This window comes from Gorilla gorilla, chromosome 3, assembly GCF_029281585.2.
Source record: "Gorilla gorilla gorilla isolate KB3781 chromosome 3, NHGRI_mGorGor1-v2.1_pri, whole genome shotgun sequence".
NCBI lineage: Eukaryota > Metazoa > Chordata > Mammalia > Primates > Hominidae > Gorilla > Gorilla gorilla.
This window is the reverse complement of record NC_073227.2, coordinates 14,929,425-14,943,705: the sequence shown is the minus strand read 5'-3', so window position 1 is coordinate 14,943,705 and position 14,281 is coordinate 14,929,425. Positions and strand designations below refer to the sequence as shown.

General features: G+C 52.9%; 1 protein-coding gene across 4 annotated transcripts in view; it reads right to left on the bottom strand.

The window, feature by feature from the left end:
* The window catches only part of PPP2R2C (protein phosphatase 2 regulatory subunit Bgamma), a 243,033-nt gene that overhangs the window by 146,319 nt on the left and 82,433 nt on the right, over positions 1–14,281 (bottom strand). Inside the window, exon 1 of one of the 4 annotated variants that reach the window (XM_031010197.3) lies at positions 4,504–5,035. The exons of 2 other annotated variants lie outside the window; for them this stretch is intronic. In XM_031010197.3, the coding sequence (XP_030866057.1) occupies positions 4,504–4,531 (28 nt within the window). In that variant the 5' untranslated portion in view covers positions 4,532–5,035. Of the gene's footprint in view, positions 1–4,503; positions 5,036–14,281 lie in introns of those variants that run through there. One more of the 4 variants, XM_031010195.3, reaches the window with a different exon arrangement.

Below are 14,281 nucleotides of genomic sequence, written 5' to 3'. Positions count from 1 at the left end.
GAAATTGGCAACCTTGACTTGAGTGAAATGAAAGAGGGTTCTCAAAACAGAAAGCAAACAAAAATCCCTCTGGGTTTTATGTATCTCGAGTCTTAGCTGTGGGTTACAGATCAGCCTCCTGGTTTTCTTGATAAGCAGTCAGGGCTGTATAAGTTGGGGTGCTATGGGCTGCAAGTAACAGAGACTTGAAAGTGCACAACGAAAAGGAAAAGTAACAACTCATGTAACTGGAAGTTCAGAGGCGGCCTGGACATCAGGCCTCAATGTCCTGGATCTCACTCACTCTCTGCCCTGCCATCAACGGTGGTGGCCTAAGACTTGTTCCCCTCATGGTGTCAGATGGCTGCCAGCCACCACAAGGTTTCCCTGTTCCCATCACAAGAGAGGGACCAACTACCTGTGGTTCTCCCTACTTTCCACTCAACCTCCAGAACTGACTCCCACATCCATTCTGGAACCAGTCACTGCAAGGGGAATGAGATCATCCTTGCACTGATCAGATCCAGCTATGGCCTGAGATCTCTTACTAGGAACCATATGTGTTCTCCTTGGAAGAAGAGAGACTAACTGTTGTGGAGATCAGCTGCAATGTCCACCATAAGGGTGCAGATTTCACTGAATGCTGAGTCTCCCACAAGCAGCATCCCCTCTTCAGTGTGGTTTCCTGGGCAGAAAGTAGATGGTATCCAGGGAATAACCAGTTCAAAACCTGCAGACAATTCCATGCAGGAAACCCTGCCTGCCTGCTGCGTTCAGACAGCCTCAGGACCCCATGATGACCTTAGCAATTCCCAAGCACCCTTCACTTCCTCAACTATAAAATCAGGACAACTCTGTGGGAATAAACAGACTACTCTGAAATCACACAGGACATCCAGGGATGGGAGTTAGGAAAACATGGGTACATCCTTTATGCAGATGCAAAAAGCATGAGTGTCCAACAGTGTGTGATGGCTGAGATGCTCAAACAAGGGGAAGCTGTGCCTCTGGCCTCGGCTGAAAAGTGTGCTCTGGAAGTGCCTTACCTGTCAGGCACATGAGAGTGACTGTTGCTCCCCAGAAAGACCCAGTCACTGCCAGGATCTACCTGGTCAGCCTCAACCACCTCCCCTTGGCTGAGTTCCTGTGTCTTGGTCATCACTGCTGCCCAGGGCAGGATGTGCTTGGCAAATGGTGCTAAGCAAAAGAAGGATGGATGGGTTTTGTAAGTTCAGTCTAGTCTGGAAGTGTTTATTCAACTCACTCTAAAGCTAAGTACTGGGGCCTGCTGCAAAAAGAGAAAGAACAGAGCCAGGAATAGTCCTTCCTGGAACCATATCCAGCTCTTGAGAAATGTCTAACTAGATGGAGACTTCCTAGCACCCTCCAGGGTCCAGGGCTCTATCAGCTGCACTGCTCTCCCCACACCCTGACCCCATTCATGCAAAGTTCTCTGTGCCCCCAGGTGGCCTGCATGTATACCTAATCATCACCATAACCCTCAATGCAGTTGAGCCCAGCTAAGAGTAAGCCACCCAGCCCTGCCACCAAAAAAAAAAAAAAAAAAAAAAAAATCCAACCTGCTCTGACGAATTCACACCAAGATGTGAATGACTAACAAAACCTAAACTCTTCCCAAGATGTTTGAGATTTTATAAGAGACTCAGGAACTCAAGCAGGGCTCCCACGGGCAAAGATGACATTGGACATGGGGCCCAAAGGATGAGAAAGAGTCAGTGGTGAGAAAGGCAGGAGGTGGGTATTCCAGGGAACAGCCGTTGCAAACACCCTGAAGCAAGAAAGAAAATGGCCTGCTCAAGGAACAGGAGGTAGATCAGAGCAGCTGGGTTGTGGTGGGGGAGTGTAGACTCAACCACAGGTAGAACAGGAGTTTGTGCACCTGGTTCTTTCGCAAACTGAATTTTAGCATCCACTGTTTGCCCACAGGCTCTTCCAGTTACAAGGCATATAAATAATAACAATGCCATGTGTTCAATGCCTCCAACAACCCAAGCACTGTGCTGGGCACTTCTGATATTAGCAAAATCACTGATCATCCCAGCAACCCTGTATGAAAGGTCGTTATTATTTCTCCCTTTACAAAGGGAAAGTGAAGCTCAGGAAGGTGTAGTAACTTGTCCAAGGCTGCACAGCAGTCAGGAGTCAGAGGCAGGACTTTAACATGATTCAAGTCTGACATTCTGACATTCAAATCTGTGACCTTCCCTGTGCTCTGAGCATGAAATATAGTCAGGATGCAACAGTGTAAAAGTGTGTTTTTCATTAGGGAGGCCAGAATTCTACCTATTATAATGATTATTATTGTTTCTTGTTCCGATCCTGCTCTCTGCATCCGCAGCACCTGAGTCCTATGCCCTGCACACACTGACACTCGGTCTGGACCAGGGACAAGGCCAGGCCTTAGTTTGTTCATCTAAAGGTGGGGATAAGGCGTAGGTGAGCCTTCGTATGAGGTCCCAGCACACAGCAGGTGCCCAGCATCCTTTGGCTGCACATTAGCAATGCATAGCTCTGAACGGCTCCTTCATCACCGTTGCACCTGCTCCTCACAGAAACCCCCAGACCCTGTAGGCAGGATTCACTCCCATTTTACAGATGGGGAGACTGAGCCCTGGTGAGAAGACAGACCTCAAGGTCACATAGCTCCCTGATAGAATTCAGGCCGCACAAGGGCAAGGAGTCTTTGTCCAGTCCCCAGGGATAAAACAGTGCCTGGCATGCAGCAGGTCCTCGGTAAATATCTCGTGTCTGGATGAAGGATTGGATAGCACTGCTCTGACCTCCAGAACTGTGCCGTCCCTGTTCCTGTACCCTGCTGAGGGCTGGTGAATTTATGAAAGAAAAGGGGACGGGCAGGGTGCAGAGGGAATTAATGTTTGAAAATGTCCACCATGGCGCTTTTTACGCCTAGTCCCACAACGAGCCCTGCGCCCCATCTCACCATCATCCCCAACGTAGAGATGAGCAAACAGAGGCTTGCTCCAGGAAGCCAGACCACATCGAGCCTGGGAGCAGCGGGGCAACCTGCCAAGATCCGCTCTCGGCCCGAGCCAGGCCACCGAGGCACGGGCCAGCAACCCGGCGGCTTCCTCCAACCCTCTGTCGCTGCAGGCTGCGAGCAGAAACCACAACCCGGACCCACGCTGATCCCGACTCAGCCTCGCCGAGGCAGGCGACAAAGGGCCGCTCTCAGCTCCCTGGGCCTCCCAAAGCCGCGGCCGGGTCAGAGCCCCACCGGCCCGGAGGCCCGGGCAGCCCTGCCCCTCTCTCGCACACACCCGGCGGCGAAGCGTGCGTGACTCAGCGGTTCTCCCGCCGGGAGCGGGCGCGGCCCCCGCAGCCTCCCTCCGCCCAGGTCCCACGCCCAGCCTCTGCCTCCCGGGCCAGGGCGCCCCGAGCCCGCTCGCGCTGCGCTCCCCCGGCCTCCGCGGGGCTCCGGCTCCGCTCGGCCTCATTTCCGGCAGAGCCAGGCTTCGAGGAGGCGGACCCAGCCGCAGGAGCCCGGTCTCCGCCGCCTGGCCCACTCGGTCTCCCTGACACAGGCACCCACGCGCACCTGCCCCGCGGGACCCGTGCCCAGGGCCCCTCCCACGGGGGCACCCACCCGGGGAATCCGCGCACACTTCTGCGGCCGGGCCGCCAGCCCGTGGGTTAGCGGCTGACAGTCCCCGCACTCGGGCAGGGCTCCAGCACAGGCGGCCCCGAGCCCAGACCTCCCGGTCCCCATCCTCCATCGGGGTCACTCCGCGGGCCCTGCCTGCGCACGGAAGCTGTCCCCACTGTTCCCCTAGCGAGGCAGACCAGGGGGCCCCCGGAAGTTCCAGGCCTATAAGAGAGGGGCGCTGACCCACCAGCCTCGGGGGTAGGGTGGGGGTGGGGGTTGGGCTTGTAGGGCCAACTTAGGGGATTTTAAACAGGGCCTGTTTGGGATGGCATGTCCCACTTTTTTGGAAAATCCCGACAGTTAGCCCAGCTGGTCCTGTCTCAATATAACTCACCAGGAATAAAAAGGCCAGCCCCAAACCAGCCGCCTTCTCCCTCCCACTCAGGGACCCTGCCTCTGGAGGACAGGGAGGGGCCCGGGCAGGCGGGCCTCCCAGGAGGATCTGGCAATGGATTATGTTTTTTTCCCCGCTGGGTCCCTCCTCTTCTCCAGGGAGAGGGCAGCCTAGAAAATTCTGCGGGCTTTGGGCAGGGCTGAAATGGCAAATCCAGGATTTAAACCATTAAATTTCCCCGAGATTTCTTCACCAGATTAGCCACAGCCGTGGCCTTTTAAAAAATTATGGTCAGGGCCGAATCAGGATGCCACCTGGCTTGGGAGAGGAAAGCTGCCTCCCGGAGGGCGGCGCGGAGGAGGGCGCTGGGCAGCGGAGGCCGGTACCCTCGGGCTCCCTCCCTCCTGGGCCCCGGGCAGGGTGGGATGGGGTGGGGTGGGGTGGGGTGGGATGGGGTGGGGTGGGGTGGGGCGGGGGGACACGACACACATCGCGCGGTCCAAACCTTCGGAGGGCATTCGGTGCGACGGCATCCCCACGCCGCGGCCGGCCGGAGGGGTCTCAGACAACACGTACGTTACCTTCAGTCACATAGCTGTGGTCCCGCAGGAAGCTGTGGTTAATTTTCCGCGTGTCCGTGTCCTCGCCCATTGAAGGCCGTGCCCGGTGCTCTGGGCATGCCCCGCCGCCACACACCGATGCAATCCGCAGAGGTCGCGCCGGGCGCGCGGGCCATGCCGCCGCAGCCTAGCAGGGGCGCGGGCCGCCGGGGCCCCGAAGGGAGGGCATCGCGGCAGGGGGACGGGCGGGGGCGGCCAGGGGCGGGCGCCGCGGTCAAGCGAGCGCGCGGTGGGCGGGCGGCGGCCGCGGGTTCGGGCGGGCCGGGGCCCAGGCGCGCATCCCGGCCGGCCCGTGCGCGCTGCGTCCGTGCGCCCGGCGGCGGGGCCTGGTGCCGGTGCGCCTGGCTGCGGCGACGGCGGCGAGGGGACGCGCGCGGCGCTGCGCTGCGCCGACCAAGCCGGGGCCGAGCCGGGCTGCGCGGGCTGGGGCCGCCGCCGCCGCCGCTGTCGCAGGCCCCTCCCTCGCGCCGCCCGCTCTCCGCCCCCGCGGCCCTGCAGGTGGAGCCGGCGCCCAAGCCGAGGCTGCACCGCCGTGCTCGGGCCCTCGCGGTGGGCACCTTGGTGCTGGGTGCGCCACGGGGGAGGGAGAAGGAGACCGCCAGCTTGCGGGGAGAGGGTGATCAGCTGAGCTTGGGGGGAGGGTACCTTGGGTGCTCAGGTGCTCCAGTTATGGGAGAGAAGGCCAAGAGCGGGGGTGCTGGGAAGGGGGCAGGAGGAGAGCAGCCTCGCAGGCAGAAGGCAGAAAGGACTAGGAAGGAAGGAGTGGGGTCGCAGTTGAAGAGGGCGCACCTGGAGAATGGGGACTCGGGGGAGGGGAAGGACACTGTCTCCCTTCATTAGTAGAAGAGGGTGGGTCGCGCAAGTTCTGGGGCCCGTTGGGAGCATTAAGTACATGTGAAGAAGCTGGTGGAGGGGGTCCAGCAGCCGACAAGGCAAAACTGGATGAAATGGCTGGAGGGGTGATTGGGCCTCCCCCAGGCAGGGCTCTGAGATCTCTCCTCATGCCCACCTCTCCTGACGAGTGAGAAAGTTAAAGAAATACAGAGCTAGGTACCTCCAAAACCAGGCTGGAAAATGCGTCCCCCTCCTCCCTTCCCTCCCTCCCCTCCAAACCCAGGGCTCTGCCAAACAGGAACCTCCCTCTGGTCATCAGCCTGGCACATAGTGGGCCCTCAAAAAATATTTGCCTCCTGTTTTGCCAAGCTGCCACCTCCTCCACCGTGACCCACCGCCTAATGAATCACAGTCCCCTGCACGGGGCACAAGCCCCAGTGGGGATTCAGAGGTGTGGGTGAGGAACCATCAGCCCCCCTCTAGGAGCTCAACAGAGCCTTCCTGGAAAGGAAGGGACTCTGTGGCTTGCCTGGGAGGGGTAAGTGCAGTGGGGTAACCAGGGCTGCAGGGGCTCTTGGGTCTAAGGCATTAGTGGAGCCATGCTCCAGGTGGGGGCTGGTCTGTAATGGCCTCCACTTGTTTCAAATGGTTTTGGGGGAACTCCAGACAGCTCCCCAAACTGCAGTAGAGGTACCAGAGTCCAAAGGTGTTGGGGCAGGGAGACTGGGGCTGTGGGAAAGACGAGGGAAGGTGATGCCATCTCAGGTTTCTTGGAGATTGAGAGGGAGTTTTTGAAGCTACAGCTTTCGTGCCTTTGAAATCCCCAGAATGGACCTATGAGGAGATGAAAGCCCCCCAGCAGCCCCACCAGCACTCTGCAGGGTGTCATGCAAGGGCTGGCCTGGGGAGAGGCCCTGGGGCCCTGCCAGCACCTGCTTTGGCAAGTGCCCTGCCCTGTCCCAGCCTGTACCTTTTCACTGTGGAACAAGCCAAAATCTCCCAGCTGTGCAGACCCCATTCAAGGACCAGGTAAATGCAAGGGCCAGAAGTATGTGCTTGTTCTTTGTCACTTCTACCCCGTAGGAAAGTGACCGACACCCACATTGGCCCCCACCCACCTGGCATGTTCTCCTCTCTCTCTCTCACCTGTCTGCTCACATGCCCCCCACCTCACATCCTAAGCCCAGCCCCCCACTCTCTGTCCACACCCCCTCACCTCTCTAGCTGGGGCCAGCAAAATGGCTATGCTGGGAGAAAGACAGGCTGGGTTCAAGTCCTGACCACAAGGGGGCCCAGGCACAACCTCATCTGTAAAGTGGATGTGATGGCAGGAGTGGCCCCACTGGGTTGGGGTGGCCAGTCCTGCTCAGCAGGGGTCAGGCCTCCTGGGAGCTCTCTTGTTATCACGCTGAGGCCCACCCTCCCGCATGTTCCTCAGCCTCCCTCTCTGATCATGGAGAAGTCCCCTCTCCCTATCTGTCAATCCTGCCAAAACACCCACCCTATGCTGGCATCAGCCTCATCTCCCGGGATGTCCTGGACTACAATGAAAACAGCCCCACTCTGGCCTGACACAGTACATCATCCCTTTCATCAGCTTCTGAGCCATGCTGGGGACCCTGCAGTGGGTGGTCTTTCCAACCTGACTGGGCCCCAAGGCTTGCATCCATCCCCTCCTCACCCCTCACCACCCCATCCTGCCCCACCCCCACCACAAGCAGTGTCTGGGCTCCTCCACACTGTCTCCTCCATTTCCTGGAAGCCCTCCCCCTCCAGCACAACCAAGGACTCTCCCTCAGCCCCCTGCCCACCCCCCACCCCCACTCAATCACACAATCTGCTGCTTCCTCATCTGTATCTGCACACAGCCCTGCCCCCGCTGACAGAGCCTGAGCTCCAGATCCTGCCACCCCCAGCCTCTCTGTACAGACTCCTCTCTGTACTTTCATTCATTCATGAGGAATGTTTATTGAGCATCTACTATGTGCAGGCATGTTCCCAGCACGAGGGTAGTGTGGAAGACAGAATAGAGAAATGCTCTGCTCTCGTGGAGCTGGCCTCCCAGTGGGGTGAGATGGACAGCATAAAGTGAGCATGTACTGTGTGGGCCATGACTGGTGCAGAGGAGAAGGTGGGAATGGAGATGGAGATGAACGGGGATGGAGATGGGGATGGAGATGGAGATGAAGGCGGGGATGGAGATGGAGATGGAAAGGAACAGGGAGGAGGAGGTGCCATTTTATAAAGGTGAGCGTAGAGGAAAGCTCAATAAGGTGAAATTTGTCAGCATCTCTCCAGATGCTTCTCACAGCATAAGGCTGCTTGGGTCTCTTCCACATTCAAAAGCTATCCTCACTCCATGTCCCTTCAGCCACCAGCACATTGTATTTCTGCCATTCACAACCACAGTGCCAAAAGGGTACAGCTACACTCGCCATCTCCTCACTCACTGCCGTGCCCTCCAACCTGGCTTCTTGCCATCCATCCCACCCCAGAAAAGAAACTTGTGTCAGACGGCATGAGAATGACTTTCCTGTTCCTGGAACCAGTGGACGCATGCTGGCCTCTCTCTATGCTGAGTTCTCGTGAGTCTCACCCTGTGGACCACGCGCCTCCCTTTACTTCAGTGGCACCACCTTTCGCTGCCACTTCTCAGCAGGTTTACATGCTCCACTCCTTCTGACAGCCCCACCAGGCTATGTCTCCCTGTGCTTCTGTGCCCCCAACTTGTTGTAACTGACAGAGAGAACAAGCATGGAAAGTGTGCTGTGCACGCACGACGTCCCCTCAAGTGCACAGGCTGAAGCCCTGACCCCCAATGTGATGATGTTTGCAGGTGGGGCCTTTGGGAGATTTGGGTTAGACAAGGCCATGAGGGTGGGGTCTTCATGGAGAGATTAGTGCCCCTATAGGAAGAGACCAAAGAGCTTGCCCACTCTCTCCCCAGGTGCTCACGGGAGCACACGGCGAGACAGTGGCCGCCTGCAAACCAGGAAGGGGCCTCACCATGAACCAGATTGGCCAGAACCTTGATGTTGGACTTTCCAGCCTCCAGAACTGGGAGGAAGTACATTTCTGTTGTTTACGCCACCTATCCTATCTTGTTTATTATGGCAGCCCAAGCCGACTGCACAAAAGTTAACTGTTCAGCTTGAAGAACGACCACAAAGTAAACACTCATCTAACCACCAAGTCAGGAAAGGGTGCTAGCCACCTCTCGAGGCCTCCCTCACTCCCCTCTCTCTCCACTTCCATGGACTGAACAGCTGTTGACTCCCAAAATTCATATATTGAAATCCTGTCCCCTAATGTGATGGTTTTAGGAGGTGGGGTCTTTGAGAGGTGATTAGGTCCCAAGGGTAGGGCCCTTATAATGGGATTAGCCGCCTTATAAGAAGAGACGTGAGAGACTTTGCTTCCCCTCTCTGTCCCGCTCCCTCTCTCTCTGTCATATGAGGACACAAAAAGAAGTTGGCTATCCACAAATCAGGAAGCCCTCATCAGACACAGGGTCTGCCGCCACTTTGACCTTGGACTTCCCAGCCTCCATTACTGTGAGAAATAGATTGTGGTTTATGCCATCCAGGCTACAGTATTTTTGTTCTAGGAGTCCAAACTGACTAAGACACCACCCCAAAGATAACCCCCATCTTGACTTTTAACACTGTAGTTTTACTAGTTTACTAGTAAATTGTAAGGTAGGAATGTTTTCATAACTGCTTTCATTTGCACAATGTTTTTTTTCTGAGAGGCACTCATGTTATTTATATATATGTAACTGTAATTTATTCATTTTTCATTGTTGTATAATATTCTATGGTAGAAATACACCGCAGCTGACCCCACTGTTGTTGGGCACATAGGTTGTTTGTTCAGTGTGGAGGCTAATTATGAACAACAATTCTGTGGGTCAGCATTCATGTGTACACAATTCTGGGAACTGGCTGGGTGCAGCAGCTCATATCACCAGCACTCTGGGAGGCTGAGGCAGGCAGATTGCTTGAGCCCAGGAGTTCAAGACCAGCCGAGGCAACATGGGAGACCCCGTCTCTACTAAAAAAATGCAAAAATTAGCCAGGCATGGTGGTGCATGCTTGTAGTCCGAGCTACTCGGGATGCTGAGGATCACTTGAGCCTTGGAGACAGGGGTTGCAGTGAGCCAGGATGGTGCCACACTGCACTCCAGCCTGGGCCACACAGCAAGATTCTCTTCAAAAAAAATTCTAGGAATTGCTGAGTGATAGGGTCTGTTTGTTTAGCTTTAGTCATGGACGTCAACCAGTTTACCAAAGAGGTAACAGAAGATTGTCCCTGTTGATCCACAGCCTTCTTAAATGAGGTATTGTCATTTTGATTCTAGCCATTCATCACCTCTAACGCCAAACCCAGCATCCTCTCTTAAAACTGGAGGCTGGGCGCAGTGCCTCACGCCTGTAATCCCAGCACTTTGGGAGGCTGAGGCGGGCGGATCACAAGGTCAGGAGATCGAGACCATCCTGGCTAACACGGTGAAACCCCGTCTCTACTAAAAATACAAAAAATTAGCCAGGCGTGGTGGTGGGCGCCTGTTATCCCAACTACTCAGGAGGCTGAGGCAGGAGAAGGGTGTGAACCCGGGAGGCGGAGCTTGCAGTGAGCCAAGATCGCGCCACTGCACTCCACTCCAGCCTGGGCGACAGAGCGAGACTCCGTCTCAAAAAAAAAAAAAAAAAAAAAAACTGGAACTGGACCTCCTCTTTGTCTGTACTTAGGATGCACTGGAGTCATCCCGACTCCCACGCCTTCACCCCCCACAGCCTGTCCTCCTTCCAGCCCTGTCGACGTGCACTCACACAGAGCTCTCCAGCCCTTCCCCTCCTCGAGCCAGCCTCCTCACTCTGCCAGAATTCAGAGCCTCACCCCTCCCTCATGTGGTCCGTGTTCCCCTTCCTGGTTCAGATGTTTCCAGGCTCCCAGCTCCATATGACAACATCTCAGCTCAAAGGTCTTCACAGTCTGGCCCCAACTGTGTCTCCAGCCAACTCCCTGTGTGCCCCGTTGCTTCTTTCCTGGACAGCTGCCCTTCCCAAACTCTACATCTGCACACACTCATGCTCCCGCCGCAATGCCATCCCTACGTCTCACCTTTTCTCCATTTGGAACTAGCCTAAATGCCATGATTAATGGTGACTCTAGCAGCGGCTAGCATTTATTGAATGGCCACAGGGGAGGTCATTAGTGCTGACCACACACATCCTGCTTCTCGCCTCCTTCTGTGCCTGGGGTAGATTCGCACTTTCCCATCCCTTTTAATATTAGGTGTAGTCATGAGACTTGCTTTGCAGAGTACAAGGTGAGGTGAGTGACTAGCGTCTCTTCTGAGTGCAGCTTCAGTGGCCTCTGTAGGGTTTGACAAATTCTTTTTTTCCCTGACTCAGGATCTTGGAAAAGCACTCATCAAGATAGATTCTCCATCAGCCCGAGTCCTTAATTGAGTACAAATAACAGGGCCCCTGTTCGATGTGCTGAGTGAGTGAGAAACACCCATGTGATATGTTTTGTCACTGAGAGTTGTGGGTTGTTGGTGACAGCAGCACATCCTCACCTACCTGCCTGCTACCTCCCCCTTTGCCAGCTGGTGGCTGAGCACTTCACATAGGTGACTTCATTCTGTCCTCAACACATGACAGCCCTGCCTCAGCCGGAATGAACTAGAAGACCACAGCCATGAATCACCCTCCAAAACGCAGCGGCTTCAAGGCTATTTCTCACTGCTGCTGCGTGTCCATCTCGAGTGGGCTACAGCTCTGACCCCTGTTGTCTTCTTCCCGGGACCCCGGCTGATGGAGCTGCACATGGCTGGCTTTGTGCAGAGATAACAGAGAGAGACAGGGGCGGTGAGCTCACTCTACAGCGTCGCTGGCCCAAACAGTTCACAAAACCACCACATGCAAGTTCAGTAAGGGCAGGGAGGGCACTGCGGGTCACATGGCCACGTGACCTCAGCGGAGCGTGCAAGTACAGTCTCCCTCCAGGATGGCGCTGCTAATACGTTGCACTATAATACAGCCAACCTCAGGACCCGCTTTACAAATGAACAAACCGCACCTTTCTCCCAAGTTACTCAGCTCCTAAGTGGCAATCCAGAGATGTACCCAGGTCTGTGATTCCAGGGCTGGTATAGTCAGCCCATATACCAGCTGGTATAATACAGCAGCTAGCTGTCCTAACCTAGCTGCTTCTCTGCCAGCATTCCCCTCCATGACCCCCAGGTCCCAGGACCAAGCTTCCAGGTGGCTCTCTTGGCTTGTTCGACCACTTTCAACCTCGTAGAGGCTGGGCAAATAGTGCCGCAATGGATCTTTCCTCCAGTGAAATGATAAGACGAAAGCCCACTCACCCCACCCACAACCCAGGTCGCCATGCCTCTGGACGGAGAGAGAATGTCTTGGAATTCTGAGATATGCCAAGACCCAGCAAATGAAGACAAAGTCTGTGTGGAAGGGCCCAGAGCCATAATCCAGCCCAACACCCTCAAGGTTAGTGAATTTCTGCCCCTGCACAAGTAACAGTTGCTTATGACAGAAAATTTGGAAGTAAAGGAAAATATAAAAGTTATGGTCCTGAGTCCAAATGTAATTGCCAGAAACCTTTTAGAGTGTGTTATCCCAGGACCTTTTCAACGTAGAGTTTTGTTTTTACATAATCATGATCAGACCTTATTTTTTTGTATTTTATTTGTTTTAGTGACATATTTTAAATGGACTAAAATGTATTATTACAATCCCCTACCTTTTGAATATTGATTCAAAAGGAATCAATATTAGCATTGACATATTCACTTCAGCTTTCTTTTTTACTTTTATTTTATTTATTGTAGACACAGGGTCTCACTATGTTGCCCAGGCTTGTCTCTAATTCCTGGACTCAAGCAATCCTCTCACCTCAGCCACTGAAGTAGCTGGGACTACACACACAAGCCAAAGTGCCCAGCTTTGCTTTGGTTCTTTTCATTTGAAAAATGAGACCCAGAGATACGGGTGAACTTCCTTTACATCCCTTTCTAGTCCTCATCTTTCCTTTCTCTTTCCAGAGGCAAACACTATCCCCAAAGTAGTGCTTTCTTCCTATTTATGTTCTATTCCTTAACATACATACATGCATTGTATCATTTTATGTAATTTAGAAATTTATATAAACATGATCATATTGATCACACCATACTACAAACTGCTTTTTTTCCTAAGCATTATGTTTTCAGCTCTACCCTAGTTTCTTCATTGATCTTGCAAGCTGGCAGAAAACAATCAATGGTGTGCCGGAGCTTGCTCCAAGGACCTTCTCGCAAGAGCTGATCATGCATATCTTTTCCCAACTCTGTGTTTGATGATGTCACGATGGTAGCTAGAAATCAGCCATGGCAGAGTATTTATATCCCAGAAATTGGCAAATTCTCCAAATTAAGGCTTTTTTTCCTGGATAGCAGGTTGTTAAATATTTACGAGCATACCATTAATGTATTATTTCTTCTACCTGCTGTCCACCCATCCACATAATATTTAGGTTGTTTCTAACCTTTTTGGATTTCAAACAACACTGCAGGTACATCCTTTTACTTAGTTCCTCATAGCCTGCAGTGTAAAGGTTTCCTAGGATGGACAGGTGGAGGGCGAGACTACTGAGTCATACTGGTGACATTCCTTCTGGGTCATGCATACTGGAATATATACATATTTAACTTCCTACTCATTGCCAAATAGAGAATCAATTTACACTCCTACAGCAGTGTATCACATTCTCAAGTGACACTTGGAATAGACTTAAATTCATGTGAAGTTGATGGGTGAATGGGTATGTGATGATTGCTTACTTCGCATTTCCTGATTCCTAGTGTTTGGGAATCTTTCCACTTGGCCATTTGAATTTCCTCTTCGATGAATCGCCTGTCTTTTCCCATTGCCCATGTCTCCATTGGATTGTGTGACTTTCTCCTTATTGGCTTCCCAGAGCTTTTGATATAATTGTATCCTCTGCTGTTTATATGTGTTGCAAACCTATCCTCTGTCTGTTTCTATGTTGCAAACATTCTCTTCTAATTTGCTGTTTTTGTCTTAACTTTATGGTATTCTTGTCCTACAGAAGTCATTCATTTTGATGTAGGAAATGTATCAATATTTATCTTTTAAGCATTTTGTCTTTTGTGTTCTGTTTTACCAATACTTGTCTACCCGCTGAGTTATAAAGGTAGTAAACAGAATGTCCTTCCTTTATGTTTTAGGATGTATATTTACCTCATTTACAGTATGCTTTTCTGTTTGGGGTGATGCAGTGATCAAATTACATAATTTTTCCATATGAAGAAAATAATATCCAAATCATTCATTGAATAGTCCATCCTTTTCCCACTGATTTAAAATGCCACTTCTTTTCTATACGAAGTTCCCATATACATGTGCCTTTATTTCTGGACTCTCTATTCTGTTCCATTGGTCTTTCTGTCTGGCCCATGTGGCAGTACTACCCTGCCGTAGAGAGACAGCTTTATAACAAGTCAATATCAAGTAGGTCAAATGGCACAGTCTTTGCCTTTCATCAAAATTGTCTTGGTTATTCTTGGACTTTTGTTTTTCCTATGCAAATTTTCAGTTTTGCAGATCGCATTGAAAATCCTGTTGAGGACCGGCATGGTAACTCACGCCTGTAATCCCAACACTTTGGGAGGCTGAGGCATGTGGATCACCTGAGGTCAGGAGTTCGAGACAAGCCTGGTCAACATGATGAGACCCCCGTCTCTACTAAAAATACAAAAATCAGCCAGGCATGGTGGCACGTGCCTGTAGTCCCAGCTAC